Source organism: Staurois parvus, unplaced genomic scaffold (genome assembly GCF_062004578.1).
Source record: "Staurois parvus isolate SC_StPar_1 unplaced genomic scaffold, SC_StPar_1.0 ptg001268l, whole genome shotgun sequence".
NCBI lineage: Eukaryota > Metazoa > Chordata > Amphibia > Anura > Ranidae > Staurois > Staurois parvus.
This window is the reverse complement of record NW_028319064.1, coordinates 178,979-195,937: the sequence shown is the minus strand read 5'-3', so window position 1 is coordinate 195,937 and position 16,959 is coordinate 178,979. Positions and strand designations below refer to the sequence as shown.

Below are 16,959 nucleotides of genomic sequence, written 5' to 3'. Positions count from 1 at the left end.
CAGGCCCTGAGGCAGCAAAGCAGCCCCAAACCATGATGCTCCCTCCACCATGTTTCACAGTGGGGATGAGGTTTTGATGTTGGTGTGCTGTGCCTTTTTTTCTCCACACATAGTGTTGTGTGTTCTTCCCAAACAGCTCAATCTTGGTTTCATCTGTCCACAGTATATTTTGCCAGTAGTGCTGTGGAACATCCAGGTGCTCTTTTGCAAACTTCAAACGTGCTGCAATATTCTTTTTGGACAGCAATGGCTTCCTCCGTGGTGTCCTCCCATGTACTCCATTCTTGTTTAATGTTTTCCTTATTGTAGATGTGTCAACAAAAATGTTAGCATGTGCCAGAGATTTCTGTAGGTCTTTAGCTGACACTCTGGGATTCTTCTTTACCTCATGCAGCATTCTGCGCTGTGCTCTTGCAGTCATTTTTACAGGACGACCACGCCTAGGGAGAGTAGCAACAGTGCTAAACTTTCTCCATTTGTAGACAGTCTGTCTTACCGTGGACACAGGAACATCAAGGCTTTTGGAGATACTTTTGTAACCTTTTCCAGCTTCATGCAAGTCAACAATTCTTGATCGTAGGTCTTCTGAGAGCTCTTTTCTGAGAGGCATGGTTCACATCAGACAGTGTTTCTTGAAACCAGTAAACCCAAAACAGGTGTGTGTTTTCTAAGGGCAGGACAGCTGTCAGCAACACATCCAATATCATCACACTGATTGGAGTCAAGGTTGGCTCACTCCTGGCTTCAATTAGCTCTGGGAGAAGTCATTAAGCTCGGGCCTCACATACTTTTTCCTCCCTGCACTGTGAATGTTTACATGTTATGTGCAATTAAACCATGGCAACATCTAATGTTTGTGTAGTATTATGTTCAGCAGACTGTGTTCTTCTATTGTTGTGACTTAGATGACGTTCAGAGCACATTTTATGCCCAATTCATGCAAAACTCCATGTAATCCCAAGGGGTTCACATACTTTTTCTTGCTACTGTATATGTGTGTGTGTATGTATATATATATATGTGTGTGTGTGTGTGTGTGTGTGTGTGTGTGTGTGTGTGTGTGTGTGTGTGTATATATATGTGTGTGTGTATGTATATATGTGTGTGTGTGTGTGTGTGTGTGTGTGTGTGTGTGTGTGTGTATATATATGTGTGTGTGTGTGTGTGTATATATATGTGTGTGTGTGTGTGTGTATATATATATATATATGTGTGTGTGTGTGTGTGTGTGTGTGTGTGTGTATATATATATATATGTGTGTGTGTGTGTGTATATATATGTGTGTGTGTATATATATATATATATATATATATATATATATATATATATATATATAATATGATATGATTTTGTGCAGCCCTGTAGCAGTTGTTCTGCTATAGGGTGGGGGGGAACCGGTTGACCTCCTACCATGTCTTTGGAGTCTTAGAGGAAACCCGTGCAAGCACAGGGAAAACACGCAAACTCCATGCAGGTAGTGTCCTGGTTGGGATTTGAACCAAGGACCCCAGTCATTTCAGGAGTGCTAACCACTACGCCACAGTTTTTACCCACCGCTAGTATCTGCCCCTGCAAGCAACTTTTCATGCCTGGTGGTGATGACACCTAGACAATCACCAACATGTAGAGAGGGTCAGGTGGGGATCTCAGGCAGGAGCCAATGTTTTGATGACTGTTTTTTATTTCTCCAGGGCCAGTGGAGCCAGGAACAGCCAGTATGGGGCTTTCGGGGGCTCAGAGAAGATAAAGGACCCCAGACCCCTCCACGATAAATCCTTCATCCAGCAGTGCATCCGGCAGCTGTGTGAGGTGCGCCTTGTCTTTGTCTTGATGTTGAATTGAGCCCGAGTGTAGAATGTACAGTACAATGTTGTCAGCCGGTCATGGCCAAAAATCTTGTCCCCCACCTGATGTTTTGGGGTTGCTTTGCTGCTTCAGGCACTGGATGTCTTGGCCGTGTGCATGGCATTATGAAATCTGAAGACTACCAAATAATTCTGGGGTGCAATGTAGGGGCCGGTGTCAGAAAGTTGGGTCTCCATCAGAGGTCATGGGTCTTCCAGCAGGACAATGACCCAAAGCACACGTCAAAAAGTCCCCAGAAATGGTTTCAGACAAAGCGCTGGAGAAGACTGAACTGGCCAGCAATGAGTCCAGATCTCCATCCCATAGAGCTCCTGTGGAGAGATCTCAGACCAGCAGTTGGGAAAAGGAACCTTCCAATCTGAGAGACCTGGAGCAGTTGGTGGAAGAAGAGCGATCCAAAATTCCATTAGAGAGGTGGAAGAATCTCATTGATGGTGAGAGGAAGCCGTTGATGTCAGTTAATTTTTCCAAAGGGGTGTGCCACCAAATATTACATTGGAGGGTGCCAATAATTTTGTCCGGTCCATTTTTGGGGTTTTGCATGGAATGTGTCAGATTTGGCTTGTTGTTTCTCCACTTTTTTGTGTCACCAATACAAACCATAGATATAAATGTAGATGTAAAAGATGTAACTGCAGCAATTTTCTGGTCGAAGTGCTGCATCCTCTGACAGAAATGCGGGGGGGCAAGATTTATGGCCGTGACTGTATTTTAAAAACTTATCAGAAGACCAAACTAAAGTACAAAAATAAAATAGACTAGAGTTTGATGTAAAGATTTCTGATATACGAACAATGTGGACAATATTATACATGATTCATACCAACCATTTCAGTGATGAATTCTATCACCAGATCCTCCAGAATATCCACAGATTCTGTATACGGGTTCTGATCGTCTCCAAATCCATACATCATACAGCGCACTGCAGGAGAGAGCAGAACCAATACAAACAAAAGACATAAACATGAGAATGCTGAAACATTTGTAATTGCAACAATTTTCTGGGTGAAGTGATGCGTTATCTGGGGGGACAATATTTTTTTGATGGGATCATATAGCCCTGACTTTAACTCTTGTACCGCCACAGCTGTATGTAGTCCTGGACCTCCATGACGGATGTTGGGATGGAGGGTAGCAGGAGATCCGTTTTCTGTCCTCCCTTGGGTAGTATGAACACAGAAGCACTCGTCTCAGCACTTTTGGGTTCATAGCCGTCCAATGCTGGCTGTTCTGATTGGAAAAGAAGCTGACTGAGCATAGTGTGTGCTTGATTAGCTTCAACAGAATGCAGAGGTGACATTGGGGGGTACTTTGGGGACATTAGTTCCCTTGCACTCCTCTTCTGGATCCTAGGAGGACCCCACCACTGGTCAACCAATAGGAAGTGTTGTCTATGTCATGCAGATAGTGATGTGGACACATAAAAATAAGACCCTGCCTCCCATAAACAAGAGAAGACTTGGGACGGGGCATAATGCGATTGCAGCTTTAGGTAGGTAAATAGGGCATTTTCCTCCCAAGAGCCAGCCCACTGCTTGCATCAGAGCTAAAGGATTTTGAAAGGAGGCAAAGCGCTGTGATGGTTTCAGGAAGCTATGTACAGCACCCCGCCAGCCATGATCTGCCTGCATTGCATAGAGAAGCCCTGAGACCAAGTGATGAAATCACTGGGTCTACAGTAAAGTATGTGATGAAAACGGGTTATTTAGGAACCAGGGAAGGCACAATGTAAGCGGATTAAACTTTAAAGCGGAGCTCCACCCAACAGTTCTGCTTTAAAGACTGGTTCCCTGCGCTCCCTGTTAAGGATTGGCACCCTTGTGGAGTGGGGGGGGGGGGGTGTATTTAGGAACCAGGGAAGGCACAATCAAAGCAGATTAAACTTTAAAGCGGAGCTCCACCCACAAGTTCCGCTTTACGGACTGGTACCCTGCTCCCCGTTAAGGATTGGCACCCTTGAGGAACCGGGCGGGGAGCGGGTACCCGAAATTGACAGGTAAACGCTCCTACTTCTCCTGTGATCACCTAGGCAATCGGAAATGGAAGTTGTTGCCCCCCCCCCCCCCATAGTCTTCTGGGACACATGATAGGTCCCAGAAGGCTATGGGACCAATCACAAAGCGCAGCCATAAGCTGTCAAAGCCGAGTGCCCACACTAATGCCGGTTCCGGGAACACAGGGTGGCCAATGAAATGGGCTGTAGGGGGTTTAGGGTAAAAAAAAAAAAGTACAGGTTCATTGAGGAGTGACTGAAGCTATATTAACATTGGAAAGCCCGACAGCGCTTTCAGTGCGAATTCCGCACTGCATCAGAATCGCACCCCGTTCATGCGAACTGTTGTTGGTGTGTATGTCAAGTTAACAACACCCCAAAATCAGTCCTCAAAACGCGGAGCGTTGTACAGAATCGGATCGCACAGGTGTGAATACCCATGTGATCCGATTCCTGCATGTTTTTGGTGAGGTGCGATTAGAGCCATACAAAATGTACGACTCCGATCGCACCGCACACAAATCACATGTGATTCGCACAGGAATGTGGTGCGGTTCCTGTGCGAATCACATGTGGTATACCCAGGGGCGGACCGACCATTTGGAAACTCGTGCACTGCCCGAGGGCCCGGGGTCAGTTGGGGACCCCATGAGATGCCCCTGGTACCTTTTTTCATAGGCTTTTTTGAGTTTGGGCAAGGACACAGGGGCTCCATGATCCCCTATTGCTCGGGGGCCCCAGGAGTTGTCAGTCCGCCCCTGGGTATACCGTACATATGTGGACCCGGGCTTAAAGTCAGCAGCTACAGTTGTAGCTGCTGACTTTTTTTTTTTTTTAATAACTTTATTTTCACTGGAACATTGCTTTTAAATAAAATAAAACAAACCAATGTGTCTGTTTCACTCAGAGTCCTCTCTGCTTCTTCTTGCAGTTTCTGAATGAGAATGGCTACTCCCAGACCCTCACGGTGAAATCACTACAAGGTCCTTCAACCAAGGATTTTTTGAAGATATTCGCCTTCATTTACAGCTTCATCTGCCCGAACTACGAAATCCCGGGCTCCAAGTTTGAGGAGGAGATCCCCCGCGTATTCAAAGACCTGGGGTGAGCGTCTCCTCCGACGTGACGGGCCTTCTTCAGTCCTGAGCTCCGCCCACTGTCCTAAAATGAGGAATAATACTCCCAATTTTAGAGTGAGACTTGGGAATACCTTCTGTTCTTTAGCTTCACTTCATTCTCTGCACTGATCGAGTTAGGAGGATCATTGATCGCTTTTGTCTCTTCCCACCACTATGGTCACGCTGTCTTGTTGAGTCTCAATCCTAACTCCAAAGAAGCCATGATTTTCATATACTGCACTGATGATGACCAAAGCGGCTCTTTGCAGTCTGGAATTATTATTATTTTTATTATTATACAGGATTTATATTATTATTATTATACAGGATTTATATTATTATTATTATTATACAGGTTTTATATTATTATTATACAGGATTTATATTATTATTATTATTATACAGGATTTATATTATTATTATTATACAGGATTTATATTATTATTATTATACAGGATTTATATTATTATTATTATACAGGATTTATATTATTATTATTATACAGGATTTATATTATTATTATTATACAGGATTTATATTATTATTATTATTATTATACAGGATTTATGGCGCCAACAGTTTGCTCAGCGCTTTACAATATAAAGGGAGACAATACAGCAACAATACAGTTCAATACAAGAGGGATAGGAGGGCCCTGATCCTGGGAGCTTACAATCTAAGAGGGAGGGGCTAGTGGTACAAAAGGTAATAACTGTGGCGGATGGACTGGTAGGAGGAATTGAGGATTCCATTATTAGCTGAAGGTGGGATAGGCTTCCCTGAAGAGACCACCTAAAAGTGAGTAGAGTAGGCGATAGTCTGATAAATTGGGGTAGAGAGTTCCAGAGGATGGGGGAAGCTCTGGAGAGCTATTTGTTTTTGATTATTGTTGAATGTAATCATCCAGATAGCTTTATAGGTTTTGTTTGGGATGGATGGCATATATTTTATTTTTTTATTTACATGTAGTCCTGGAGATGAGCATGGGAGGAGGAAACAAGGGAGCTAGAGAGGTCGTGGGAGGAGCGAAGAGGACAATTTGGGGGATATTTGGAGACAAGATTGGTGATGTAATTTGGGGCAGAGTTATAAATGGCTTTATATGTTATTGTTAATTTTTTTTAACTTTATTCGTTTGGGCAATGGGAAGCCAGTGGAGGGATTGGCAGAGAGGGGTGGAGGACACTGAATGGAGGCCAGTGGAGGGATTGGCAGAGAGGGGTGGAGGCCAGTGGAGGGATTGGCAGAGAGGGATGGAGGACACTGAATGGAGGCCAGTGGAGGGATTGGCAGAGAGGGGTGGAGGCCATTGGAGGGATTGGCAGAGAGGGGTGGAGGACACTGAATTGAGACCAGTGGAGGGATTAGCAGAGAGGGGTGGAGGCCAGTGGAGGGATTGGCAGAGAGGGGTGGAGGACACTGAATGGAGGCCAGTGGAGGGATCGGCAGAGAGGGGTGGAGGACACTGAATGGAGACCAGTGGAGGGATTGGCAGAGAGGGGTGGAGGACACTGAGTGGAGACCAGTGGAGGGATTGGCAGAGAGGGGTGGAGGACACTGAATGGAGGCCAGTGGAGGGATTGGCAGAGAGGGGTGGAGGACACTGAATGGAGGCCAGTGGAGGGATTGGCAGAGAGGGTGGCAGATACGGAATAAATGGTTTTATATTGGACAATATTCGCAACATAAAGTATATATAGGGTATGAAGTGGTGATTGGCATGGCTCCTCCCACTGTTGTGAAACGAGCAATAAACCTGTTATTTATGGGATATGTGAAGGAAGGAGACTCGAATGCGGTTTGTTTTCTGAAGATGTTGCCCTACGCTGAAATGTTAATCCCACAAACTACCACTAGGAGTCGGTAACAGTACGGTGGTGCAGGCTTTGCGGTTTGGTGAGAAATGGACAGATTCAAGACTACTGATATTTATACAGCGGGGGTCCACTTGTATTGCTATCTTCCATTGTATCGTTGTGGGAGTTTTGGCTTTGATGTTGTAACTCACTCAATACTGTGCTAGTGGCCTTTTTTATGACTGCTAGATTGTCTAAAACTGTCTGTGCTGGCCTAGCTCCTCCACACCTCACCTCCCCATCAATGTAGCAGCCAGTGTTTGTAAATTACATCCTCTTGTTTTCTCTTCCTCAGGTACCCTTTTCCTCTATCAAAAAGCTCCATGTACACAGTCGGTGCCCCCCACACTTGGCCGCAGATCGTGGCTGCGTTGGTCTGGCTAATAGACTGCGTCAAGGTAACGGATGTTACGGGTGCAGATTTTAATGTTTGTTTTAAACCCTTACATATACCCAGCGAAGTGACTGTCCTTGCTGTACTTCCCAGCGAAGTGACTGTCCTTGCTGTACTTCCCAGCAAAGTGACTGTCCTTGCTGTACTTCCCAGCAAAGTGACTGTCCTTGCTGTACTTCCCAGCAAAGTGACTGTCCTTGCTGTACTTCCCAGCAAAGTGACTGTCCTTGCTGTACTTCCCAGCAAAGTGACTGTCCTTGCTGTACTTCCCAGCAAAGTGACTGTCCTTGCTGTACTTCCCAGCAAAGTGACTGTCCTTGCTGTACTTCCCAGCAAAGTGACTGTCCTTGCTGTACTTCCCAGCAAAGTGACTGTCCTTGCTGTACTTCCCATGGCTAACAGGCATACAGTTCATTCTGCGCTCCTGTGACCTGTCCTCAGCTCTCCGCTGTCAGCTGATGTCACCAACCCAGGTCCAGGCTGAGGAAAGATGCCGACTTTAAATCGGGATCCACCCCAGAATCTGGAGCAGCACCCGGCTCAGCCTCTCTGCAAAGCACTGATATTGTACAGAACTCTCAGCGCACTGAGAACCCCTGAAATAACGTTCTGGTCTCAGGGAAACCCTGCTAAAAATGAGTAATGCAGGCCATAGACGGGTCGAAAATCAGCTGGAAAAAAAATCGGTCGATTTTTGCACCGTTAGTGAGTTAATTGGTTGGCTGTTTTTCAGGGTTTTGGCACATTTTTTTTATCGGTCAAGTTGAAAAATTTGCGGCCGATTTTGACGATCGGCCAATTTTCCCAGCAATGATGGGCAAATCGGCCGATCGTTTTACCGATAAAAAATCTGCGCATGAGCCGTGACCTGCAAGAAGAAGAGGAAGAATAAGAAAAAAAAGAATTCCAGTCCGCTATTCTATTTTATATGAAAAGTCTTGCAGTTGCAACGATGTATCCATTTGTATCCGAATAAAAACATCTGTATCCAAAACGGATACATTGTTGCAACCGCAAGACTTTTCATATAAAATATAATAGCGGAGCTCTCTGCAGGGACAGAAGTAATTAAATGCCGGCCGTAGACGGGACGAAAATCGGCCGATTTTTCCTTTTTTACCATTGGTGGCAACGTCGGCCGATCGACCGATTTTTCGTTTTTTTTATTTTAAAAAATGGCCAATTTTTGATCCGTCTATGGCCTGCACGAGTCTAAAACTCATGATACAATAGTGTGATGGTTAGTGGGAAGAATGCTCCTAACATTTGTGTCATTGGGAAGAATTACCCCCTTACAGATGGCTAAAAAGATCCTTGGTATCAGTAGAAATGTACCTGAGGGTCAGAAATTTCTCATTGCTCAAGGAACCCCCGGCAACCACTGAAGTAACTCCAAGGTTCCACAGAACCCTGCACTAATGCACCACGAGTTGTAGATTCAGTCATTTTTAGCTGGGGTTCCCCAAGACGGGAAAGTTATTTCAAGGGTTCCTCTATGTTGAAAGGGTTGAGAGAGACTGCTCTAGCCAAACGTTTGCTCTTAATATGACAGGTGCTCTTTAAAGTACAACTAAGGTCTCTGTGTCTACTACATACTGTATGCTTCTGCCCGAGTATGAAGACTGTGGAGGGAGGGGGGTATCCATCGCTTCCTCGTGCTACCTGGAGGTGCTGAAAACTTCCCCTCCCAGCATTCCTAGCTATTCCTCCCTACAGTGGGCATTTTAGTGGGAGTGTCTCTGGCAGCTACGAGTGCTGTCATGCTCCAGGGAAAGCGGGCAGTGACGGGCGGATTCACATGAGCTAGGTTTGATTGGGCAGGGCTGGCTGGGCGGATTCACATGAGCTAGGTGCGATTGGGCAGGGCCGGCTGGGCGGATTCACATGAGCTAGGTGCGATTGGGCAGGGCCGGCTGGGCGGATTCACATGAGCTAGGTGTGATTGGGCAGGACCGGCTGGGCAGATTCACATGAGCTCGGTGCGATTGGGCAGATCCGGCTGGGCGGATTCACTTGAGCTAGGTGCGATTGGGCAGGGCTGGCTGGGCGGATTCACTTGAGCTAGGTGTGATTGGGCAGGGCTGGCTGGGCGGATTCACATGAGCTAGGTTTGATTGGGCAGGACCGGCTGGGCAGATTCACATGAGCTCGGTGCGATTGGGCAGATCCGGCTGGGCGGATTCACTTGAGCTAGGTGCGATTGGGCAGGGCTGGCTGGGCGGATTCACTTGAGCTAGGTGTGATTGGGCAGGGCTGGCTGGGCGGATTCACATGAGCTAGGTTTGATTGGGCAGGGCCGGCTTGGTCGGATTTACATGAGCTAGGTGCGATTGGGCAGGACCGGCTGGGCGCATTCACATGAGCTCGGTGCGATTGGGCAGGGCCGGCTGGGCGGATTCACATGAGCTAGGTGCGGTTGGGCAGGACCGGCTGGGCGGATTCACATGAGCTAGGTGCGGTTGGGCAGGGCCGGCTGAGTGGATTTGTGCTGCAATTAGTTTGTAAAGACTTATTGTGCAAGTGTGCTGATCACAGATTCTGTATTTCATGATTCTAAATCTTGTTTGTTTGTTGTCTTTATCAGCTGATGTGTGCAGTACAGCAGGAAAATCATGTGTTCGAGGAGCCTCAGCTGGGTACACAGAGCGAGAATGGAATTGATTTCAACCAGGTATGAGGTGTCATGTGTCCATCTGCCCCTCATATCCCTGATCGTAGAGGGGTCCCGTGCCCCTCGTATCCCTGGTCGTAGAGGGGTCCCGTGCCCCTCGTATCCCTGGTCGTAGAGGGGTCCCGTGCCCCTCGTATCCCTGATCGTAGAGGGGTCCCGTGCCCCTCGTATCCCTGGTCGTAGAGGGGTCCCGTGCCCCTCGTATCCCTGATCATAGAGGGCTCACGTGTCCGTCGTATCCCCGATCGTAGAGGGCTCGCGTGTCCCTCGTATCCCCGATCGTAGAGGGGTCACGTGTCCCTCGTATCCCCGATCGTAGAGGGGTCACGTGTCCCTCGTATCCCCGATCGTAGAGGGGTCACGTGTCCCTCGTATCCCCGATCGTAGAGGGCTCACGTGTCCCTCGTATCCCGGATCGTAGAGGGCTCGCGTGTCCCTCGTATCCCCGATCGTAGAGGGGTCGCGTGTCCCTCGTATCCCCGATCGTAGAGGGCTCACGCGTCCCTCGTATCCCCGATCGTAGAGGGCTCACGCGCCCCTCGTATCCCCGGCCGTGGAGGGCTCACGCGCCCCTCGTATCCCCGGCCGTGGAGGGGTCACGCGCCCCTCGTATCCCCGGCCGTGGAGGGGTCCCGCGCCCCTCGTATCCCCGGCCGTGGAGGGGTCCCGCGCCCCTCGTATCCCCGGCCGTGGAGGGGTCCCGCGCCCCTCGTATCCCCGGCCGTGGAGGGGTCCCGCGCCCCTCGTATCCCCGGCCGTGGAGGGGTCCCGCGCCCCTCGTATCCCCGGCCGTGGAGGGGTCCCGCGCCCCTCGTATCCCCGGCCGTGGAGGGGTCCCGCGCCCCTCGTATCCCCGGCCGTGGAGGGGTCCCGCGCCCCTCGTATCCCCGGCCGCGGAGGGGTCCCGCGCCCCTCGTATCCCCGGCCGCGGAGGGGTCCCGCGCCCCTCGTATCCCCGGCCGCGGAGGGGTCCCGCGCCCCTCGTATCCCCGGCCGCGGAGGGGTCCCGCGCCCCTCGTATCCCCGGTCGCGGAGGGGGTCCCGCGCCCCTCGTATCCCCGGTCGCGGAGGGGGTCCCGCGCCCCGCGTATCCCCGGTCGCGGAGGGGGTCCCGCGCCCCGCGTATCCCCGGTCGCGGAGGGGGTCCCGCGCCCCTCGTATCCCCGGTCGCGGAGGGGGTCCCGCGCCCCTCGTATCCCCGGTCGCGGAGGGGGTCCCGCGCCCCTCGTATCCCCGGTCGCGGAGGGGGTCCCGCGCCCCTCGTATCCCCGGTCGCGGAGGGGGTCCCGCGCCCCTCGTATCCCCGGTCGCGGAGGGGGTCCCGCGCCCCTCGTATCCCCGGTCGCGGAGGGGGTCCCGCGCCCCTCGTATCCCCGGTCGCGGAGGGGGTCCCGCATCCCCGGTCAATTGCATAGCCTAGCCCCATCCTTGCACGTCATAGTCTCCTTGGAGTGTCCATTTACTGTCAGTGCTGGTCCAGCTCCTCTGCCCAGTTTCTGTTACCGGAGTCTGAAGGCTGTGGAGAGATAGGTTATCCAGCACTGCTCTTCAGTCTATTGACATCACATCCAATAGTGGCACCCATTAGCAGACTTAGGGGTAACAACATTTGTAATAAATCTGTGACAAGTGTGGCGGCATTTGTATTCGGCCCCCCGGAGTCAATACTTTGTAGGACCCCCTTTGGCTGCAAGTCTTTTTGGGGATGTCTCTTTGCACATCTAGAGGGACATTTCTGCCCGTTCTTCTTTGCAGAATCGCTCAAGCTGTCAGATTGGATGGAGAGCGTCTAGGAACAGCAATTTTCAGGTCTGGCCACAGATCCTCCATTGGATTTGGGTCTGGACTGTGACTGGGCCATTCCAACACATGAAGATGCTTTGATCGGAACCATTCCATTGTAGCTCTGGCTGGATGTTTCGGGTCGTTGTCCTGCTGGAAGGGGAACCTCCGCCCCAGGCTCAAGCCTTTTGCACTCTAACAGGTTTTCTTCTAAGATTGCCCTGTATTTGGCTCCATCCAACTTCCCATCTTCCCTGTCCCTGCTGAAGAAAAGCATCCCCACCACATGATGCTGCCACCACCATGTTTCACAGTGGGGATGGTGTGTTCAGGGTGATGTGCAGTGTTCGTTTTCCCACCACACATAGTGTTTTGCTTTTAGATCAAAAAGTTCCATTTTGGTCTCCTCTGACCAGAGCCCCTTCTTCCATATGTTTGCTGTGTCCCCCACATGGCTTCTCACAACCTGCAAACGGGACTTCTTATGGATTTCCTCCAACAATGGCTTTCTTCTTGTCACTCTTCCATAAAGGCCAGATTTGTGGAGTGCACGACTAATAGTTGTCCTGAGGACAGATCCTCCCCCCTGAGCTGTGATCTCTGCAGCTCCTCCAGAGTTCCCATGGGCCTCTTGGCTGCTTCTCTGGTGAATGCTCTCCTTGCCCGGCCGGTCAGTTTAGGTGGACGGCCATGTCTTGGTAGGTTGGCAGTTGTGCCGTACTCCTTCCATTTTCAGATGATGGATTGAACACAGTGCTCCGTGAGATGGTCAAAGATCGAGATATTATTTTATAATCTAACCCTGCTTTACGCTTCTCCACAATTTTATCCCTGACCTGTCTGGTGTGTTCCTTGGCCTTCATGATGCTGTTTGTTCACTAATGTTCTTTAACAAACCTCTGAGGGCTTCACAGAACAGCTGGATTTATACTGAGATCACATGACACACAGGGGGACTCAATTTACTGATTAGGTGACTTCTGAAGGCAATTGGTTCCACTAGATGTTAGTTAGGGGTATCAGAGTAAAGGGGGCTGAATACAAATGCACACTTTTCAGATATATATTTGTAAAAAATGTTGAAAAACATTTCTTATTTTCCTTCCACTTCACAATTATGTGTCACTTTGTGTCGGTCCATCACATCCAATCCCAATAAGTACATTGACGGTTCTGGCTGTAACCTGACAAAACGTGGAAAATTTCAAGGGGTGTGAAGACTTTTTTTTGAAGGCACTGTACCCCTGGTCAGGTGTGTAATCCTTTTGTTGGTTGTAGGTGTTCCTGGACTACACTGTGAAGTGCTACGATCAGTTTATGGAGGGCAGTGACACCTATGAGGAAGCGGACGCGGAGGTGTACGCCAAACTTAGTAAGTGTGGTTCACACGCGGTCCTTGCATCCTGACCTCAGTCTGTCCGCTAGCGGATATCCCTCCATATTGGATTTGTGAACTGCGCATGCTGGCTTCTAACTGGCAGCTGTATTTTCTTCAGAGAACCTGTATGCTGTGGACGAGCCTCACCTGGAGTCCCTGCAGACGGAGGCTCGGAGGTTGGCGGAGGAAATTGAGAAGCTGGAGAAAGAAAAGGAGCGAGAGCCGGTAAGTGTCTCTTCTGGGTACAGTCCCATACCTTCGGATGGACGGGCTGAGGGCCAGCTTGGCCTGGATGGGACGGGCTGAGGGCCAGCTTGGCCTGGATGGGACGGGCTGAGGGCCAGCTTGGCCTGGATGGGACGGGCTGAGGGCCAGCTTGGCCTGGATGGGACGGGCTGAGGGCCAGCTTGGCCTGGATGGGACGGGCTGAGGGCCAGCTTGGCCTGGATGGGACGGGCTGAGGGCCAGCTTGGCCTGGATGGGACGGGCTGAGGGCCAGCTTGGCCTGGATGGGACGGGCTGAGGGCCAGCTTGGCCTGGATGGGACGGGCTGAGGGCCAGCTTGGCCTGGATGGGACGGGCTGAGGGCCAGCTTGGCCTGGATGGGACGGGCTGAGGGCCAGCTTGGCCTGGATGGGACGGGCTGAGGGCCAGCTTGGCCTGGATGGGACGGGCTGAGGGCCAGCTTGGCCTGGATGGGACGGGCTGAGGGCCAGCTTGGCCTGGATGGGACGGGCTGAGGGCCAGCTTGGCCTGGATGGGACGGGCTGAGGGCCAGCTTGGCCTGGATGGGACGGGCTGAGGGCCAGCTTGGCCTGGATGGGACGGGCTGAGGGCCAGCTTGGCCTGGATGGACGGGCGGAGGGCCAGCTTTTTTTTTTGTGTTTTGGTTGTGTTTTGTGTTTTTTGTTTCTTTTGTGGGTTTTTTTGTTTCTTGTGTTTTTGTTTGGTTTTTTTTTTGTGTGTTGTGTTTTTTTTTTTTGTGTGTTTTTGTTTTGTGTTTTGTTTGTTTCTTTTGTAGTTTTTTTTTTTATTTTGTTTTTTTTTTGTGGGGGTTTTTTTGTGTGTGTTTCTTTCGGGGTTTTTTTTTGTTTTGTTTTTTTTTTTTTTTTTTTTTTTGTTTTTGTTTGTGTTTTGTGGGGGTTTTTTTGTGTGTTTTTGTTTTGTGTTTTGTTTGTTTCTTTTGTAGTTTTTTTTTTTATTTTGTTTTTTTTTTTGTGGGGGTTTTTTTGTGTGTGTTTCTTTCGGGGTTTTTTTTTGTTTTGTTTTTTGGGGGGTTTTTTGTTTTGTGTTGTGTTTTGTTTGTGGTTTTTTTTGTTGTGTGTTTTTTTTTTTTTTTTTGTTTTTTTTTTATGGGGTTGGACTGACTTTAATGCAAATCCAACTTTGTATAATAGATGGTGTGGTTATGCATAAGGTGTATCTTTCTATCTTTCCGAGAGTATCCATAGTTGGAAGTGGGGCCCCCCTAGGTGAGTCGCACCAAGTTACCCGGGGGGGTTTGATCAGTATTGATCTGATTTGTTTTGCTGTTTCAGGACCGTTTGGCCTCCATGAGGAAACTGAAGGCCTCTCTGCAGACTGACATCCAGAAATATCAGAATTACCTGACGGAGATTGAGTCTCATTCTGCATTGATGGACCAGCGTGTCGGCAGCATCAGCGAGGAGCTGGAGGCTGTAGGTGAGGTCATGCGTCGAATTCTGCCCGAGGAACACAATGTCCAATCAGTTCTGTGTGAGTGAGAGGAGGCTGGTCATAGGAAGGGTGTATAAATTTTTGAAAAAAAACTTGTCCAGGGACTAAATCGGGGCCCCCATCTACTTGTCCAGATAAAAAAAAAAAAAAAAATGTAACCAAAACTGTATTTAATTTGGAGGTGATTTCAGGAATGTCGCGGCTTTTAAAAACAAAAGGAGCTTTATGGCGACTTAAAAAACGTGTAATATTTTTACCATTGCGCTGTATATCTCCTCCTCCCCTCCCGCCTGTCTCCAGCCCCGCCCCCGGGGACTAGCAGGGAGTAGAGAGACCTTGCAGTGTAATGAGCGCCGATTGGCTGCTCCTCAGGAAAGGGGAGTGTCCGGCTTATCCTTTATCCCTTTCGCTGCCAGAGGCGTTTTTGCGTTTTTTGCACACTGTTTTTAAAAAAATTTTAGGTATGAAGATTACACAAAACCCCCCAAACATGATATATTTTCTGAAAGCAGAGACCCTAGAGAATAAAATAGTGGTAGTTCCAATTTTTTATGTTGCATATTACCCCAAAAATACAAGTGGGTTAATTTTAGGGCACAAAAAAGCAATAAATTACCCTATTTTTTTTAAAATTCAAAAGATGAAGTTGCAGCGAGTAAATAAATATCCAACTTGTCAAACCTTAAATTTTGTTTTCGCTAGTGAAATGGCGACAAAATTCAGTACCTATATTTTCTATAGGTGACACGTTTAATGCCCCTTATAGGTCACCAGTATAGTGTACGGAGGAGGTCTGGTGCTGGAATTATTGTTCACATTGTGGTGTGTGTGGCGATATGTAACATGTATCGCATTTGTCGTTCTCATGCGCAGCGCCTCAGCGTGTGCTTTTACATTTTGTATGTGGGGGTGGGGGCCTCTTCTTCCTTTTTGTTTGTTTTTTTTGGGTGGGGGGATGTTATGTGCTTAGTTATAACTTTCATTTTTTACCTTAAAAAAAAAGATTTCCCTTTTTTTTTTATTTTTTCCTTTCTTTTTCCTTTTTTTCTTTTTACCTTTTTTTCTTTTTACCTTTTTTTCTTTTTACCTTTTTTTCTTTTTACCTTTTTTTCCTTTTTCCTTTTTTTCCTTTTTCCTTTTTTTTATTTTTTCCTTTCTTTTTACTTTTCTTCTTTTTACCTTTTTTTCTTTTTCCTTTTTTTTTTATTTTTTCCTTTCTTATTACTTTTCTTCTTTTTACCTTTTTTTCTTTTTCCTTTTTTTTTATTTTTTCCTTTCTTATTACTTTTTTCTTTTTACCTTTTTTTCCTTTTTTCTTTTTTCTCCTTTTCCTTTTTTCCCTTTTTTTTTTTTTTTTTTTTCTTTTTTCCCTTTTTTTCTTTTTTTTTTTCCTTTTTCCCCTTTTTTTTTTCCCTTTACCTTTACTTTTTTCTTTTTACTTTTTACCTTTTTTTTCCCTTTTTTTTTTTTTTTTTTTTTTTCCTTTTTTCCCTTTTTTTTTTTTTTTTTTTTTTTTTTTTTTTCCCCTTTTTTTTTTTTTTCCTTTTTCCCTTTTTTTTCCCTCTTTTTTTTTTCCTTTTTCCCTTTTTTTTTTTTTCCCTTTACTTTTACTTTTTTCTTTTTACTTTTTACCTTTTTTTCCCTTTTTTTTTTTTTTTTTTTTTTTTCCTTTTTTCCCTTTTTTTTCCCTTTTTTTTTCCCTTTTTTTTTTTTCCTTTTTTCCCTTTTTTTTCCCTTTTTTTTTTTTTCTTTTCCTTCCCTTTTTTTTCCCTTTTTTTTTTTTTTCCTTTTTTCTTTTGCCTTTTTTTTTTCCTTTTTTTCTTTTGCCTTTTTTTTTTTTTTTTAATCACATAGGGGACAACGTGACATGTTCTCTTTATTAAGACATCCAACGTCCAAAAGACCCCCAATGTCTCCCCTGTGCTCCACTGAATGTAATGCATTACATTCTTTCCTGGCTTCCATGGTTGGGAATCTCTCAACGGGGACCCGGAAGTGACATCATAATGTCCCTTCTGGGTCAGGACAAGAAGGGGAGGGGAGTGGAGTGGACGTGTCCGCTATCCTCCCTCCCCTCTAGTTGACGGAGGTAAAACAGTCCTGGACCCGCGGATGGGCAAGCGGAGCCCAGGAGACCTCATGATGATGGGGGGGGGGGGGGAGAGGCTGGCACTGTGTGAAAGCTGCCGCCCGAAAGCT

At 47.6% G+C, this 16,959-nt stretch overlaps 1 protein-coding gene across 1 annotated transcript in view; it reads left to right on the top strand.

The window, feature by feature from the left end:
• Positions 1–1,692: 1,692 nt before the first annotated feature.
• The window catches only part of NDC80 (NDC80 kinetochore complex component), a gene marked incomplete at its 5' end in the record, with an annotated part of 42,412 nt that continues 27,145 nt past the window's right edge, over positions 1,693–16,959 (top strand). The window contains 7 exons of the mRNA XM_089660722.1: positions 1,693–1,810; positions 4,795–4,967; positions 7,133–7,235; positions 9,816–9,902; positions 12,963–13,056; positions 13,181–13,287; positions 14,601–14,745. Coding sequence (XP_089516848.1) covers positions 1,693–1,810; positions 4,795–4,967; positions 7,133–7,235; positions 9,816–9,902; positions 12,963–13,056; positions 13,181–13,287; positions 14,601–14,745 — 827 coding nt within the window. The remainder of the gene's footprint in view (positions 1,811–4,794; positions 4,968–7,132; positions 7,236–9,815; positions 9,903–12,962; positions 13,057–13,180; positions 13,288–14,600; positions 14,746–16,959) is intronic.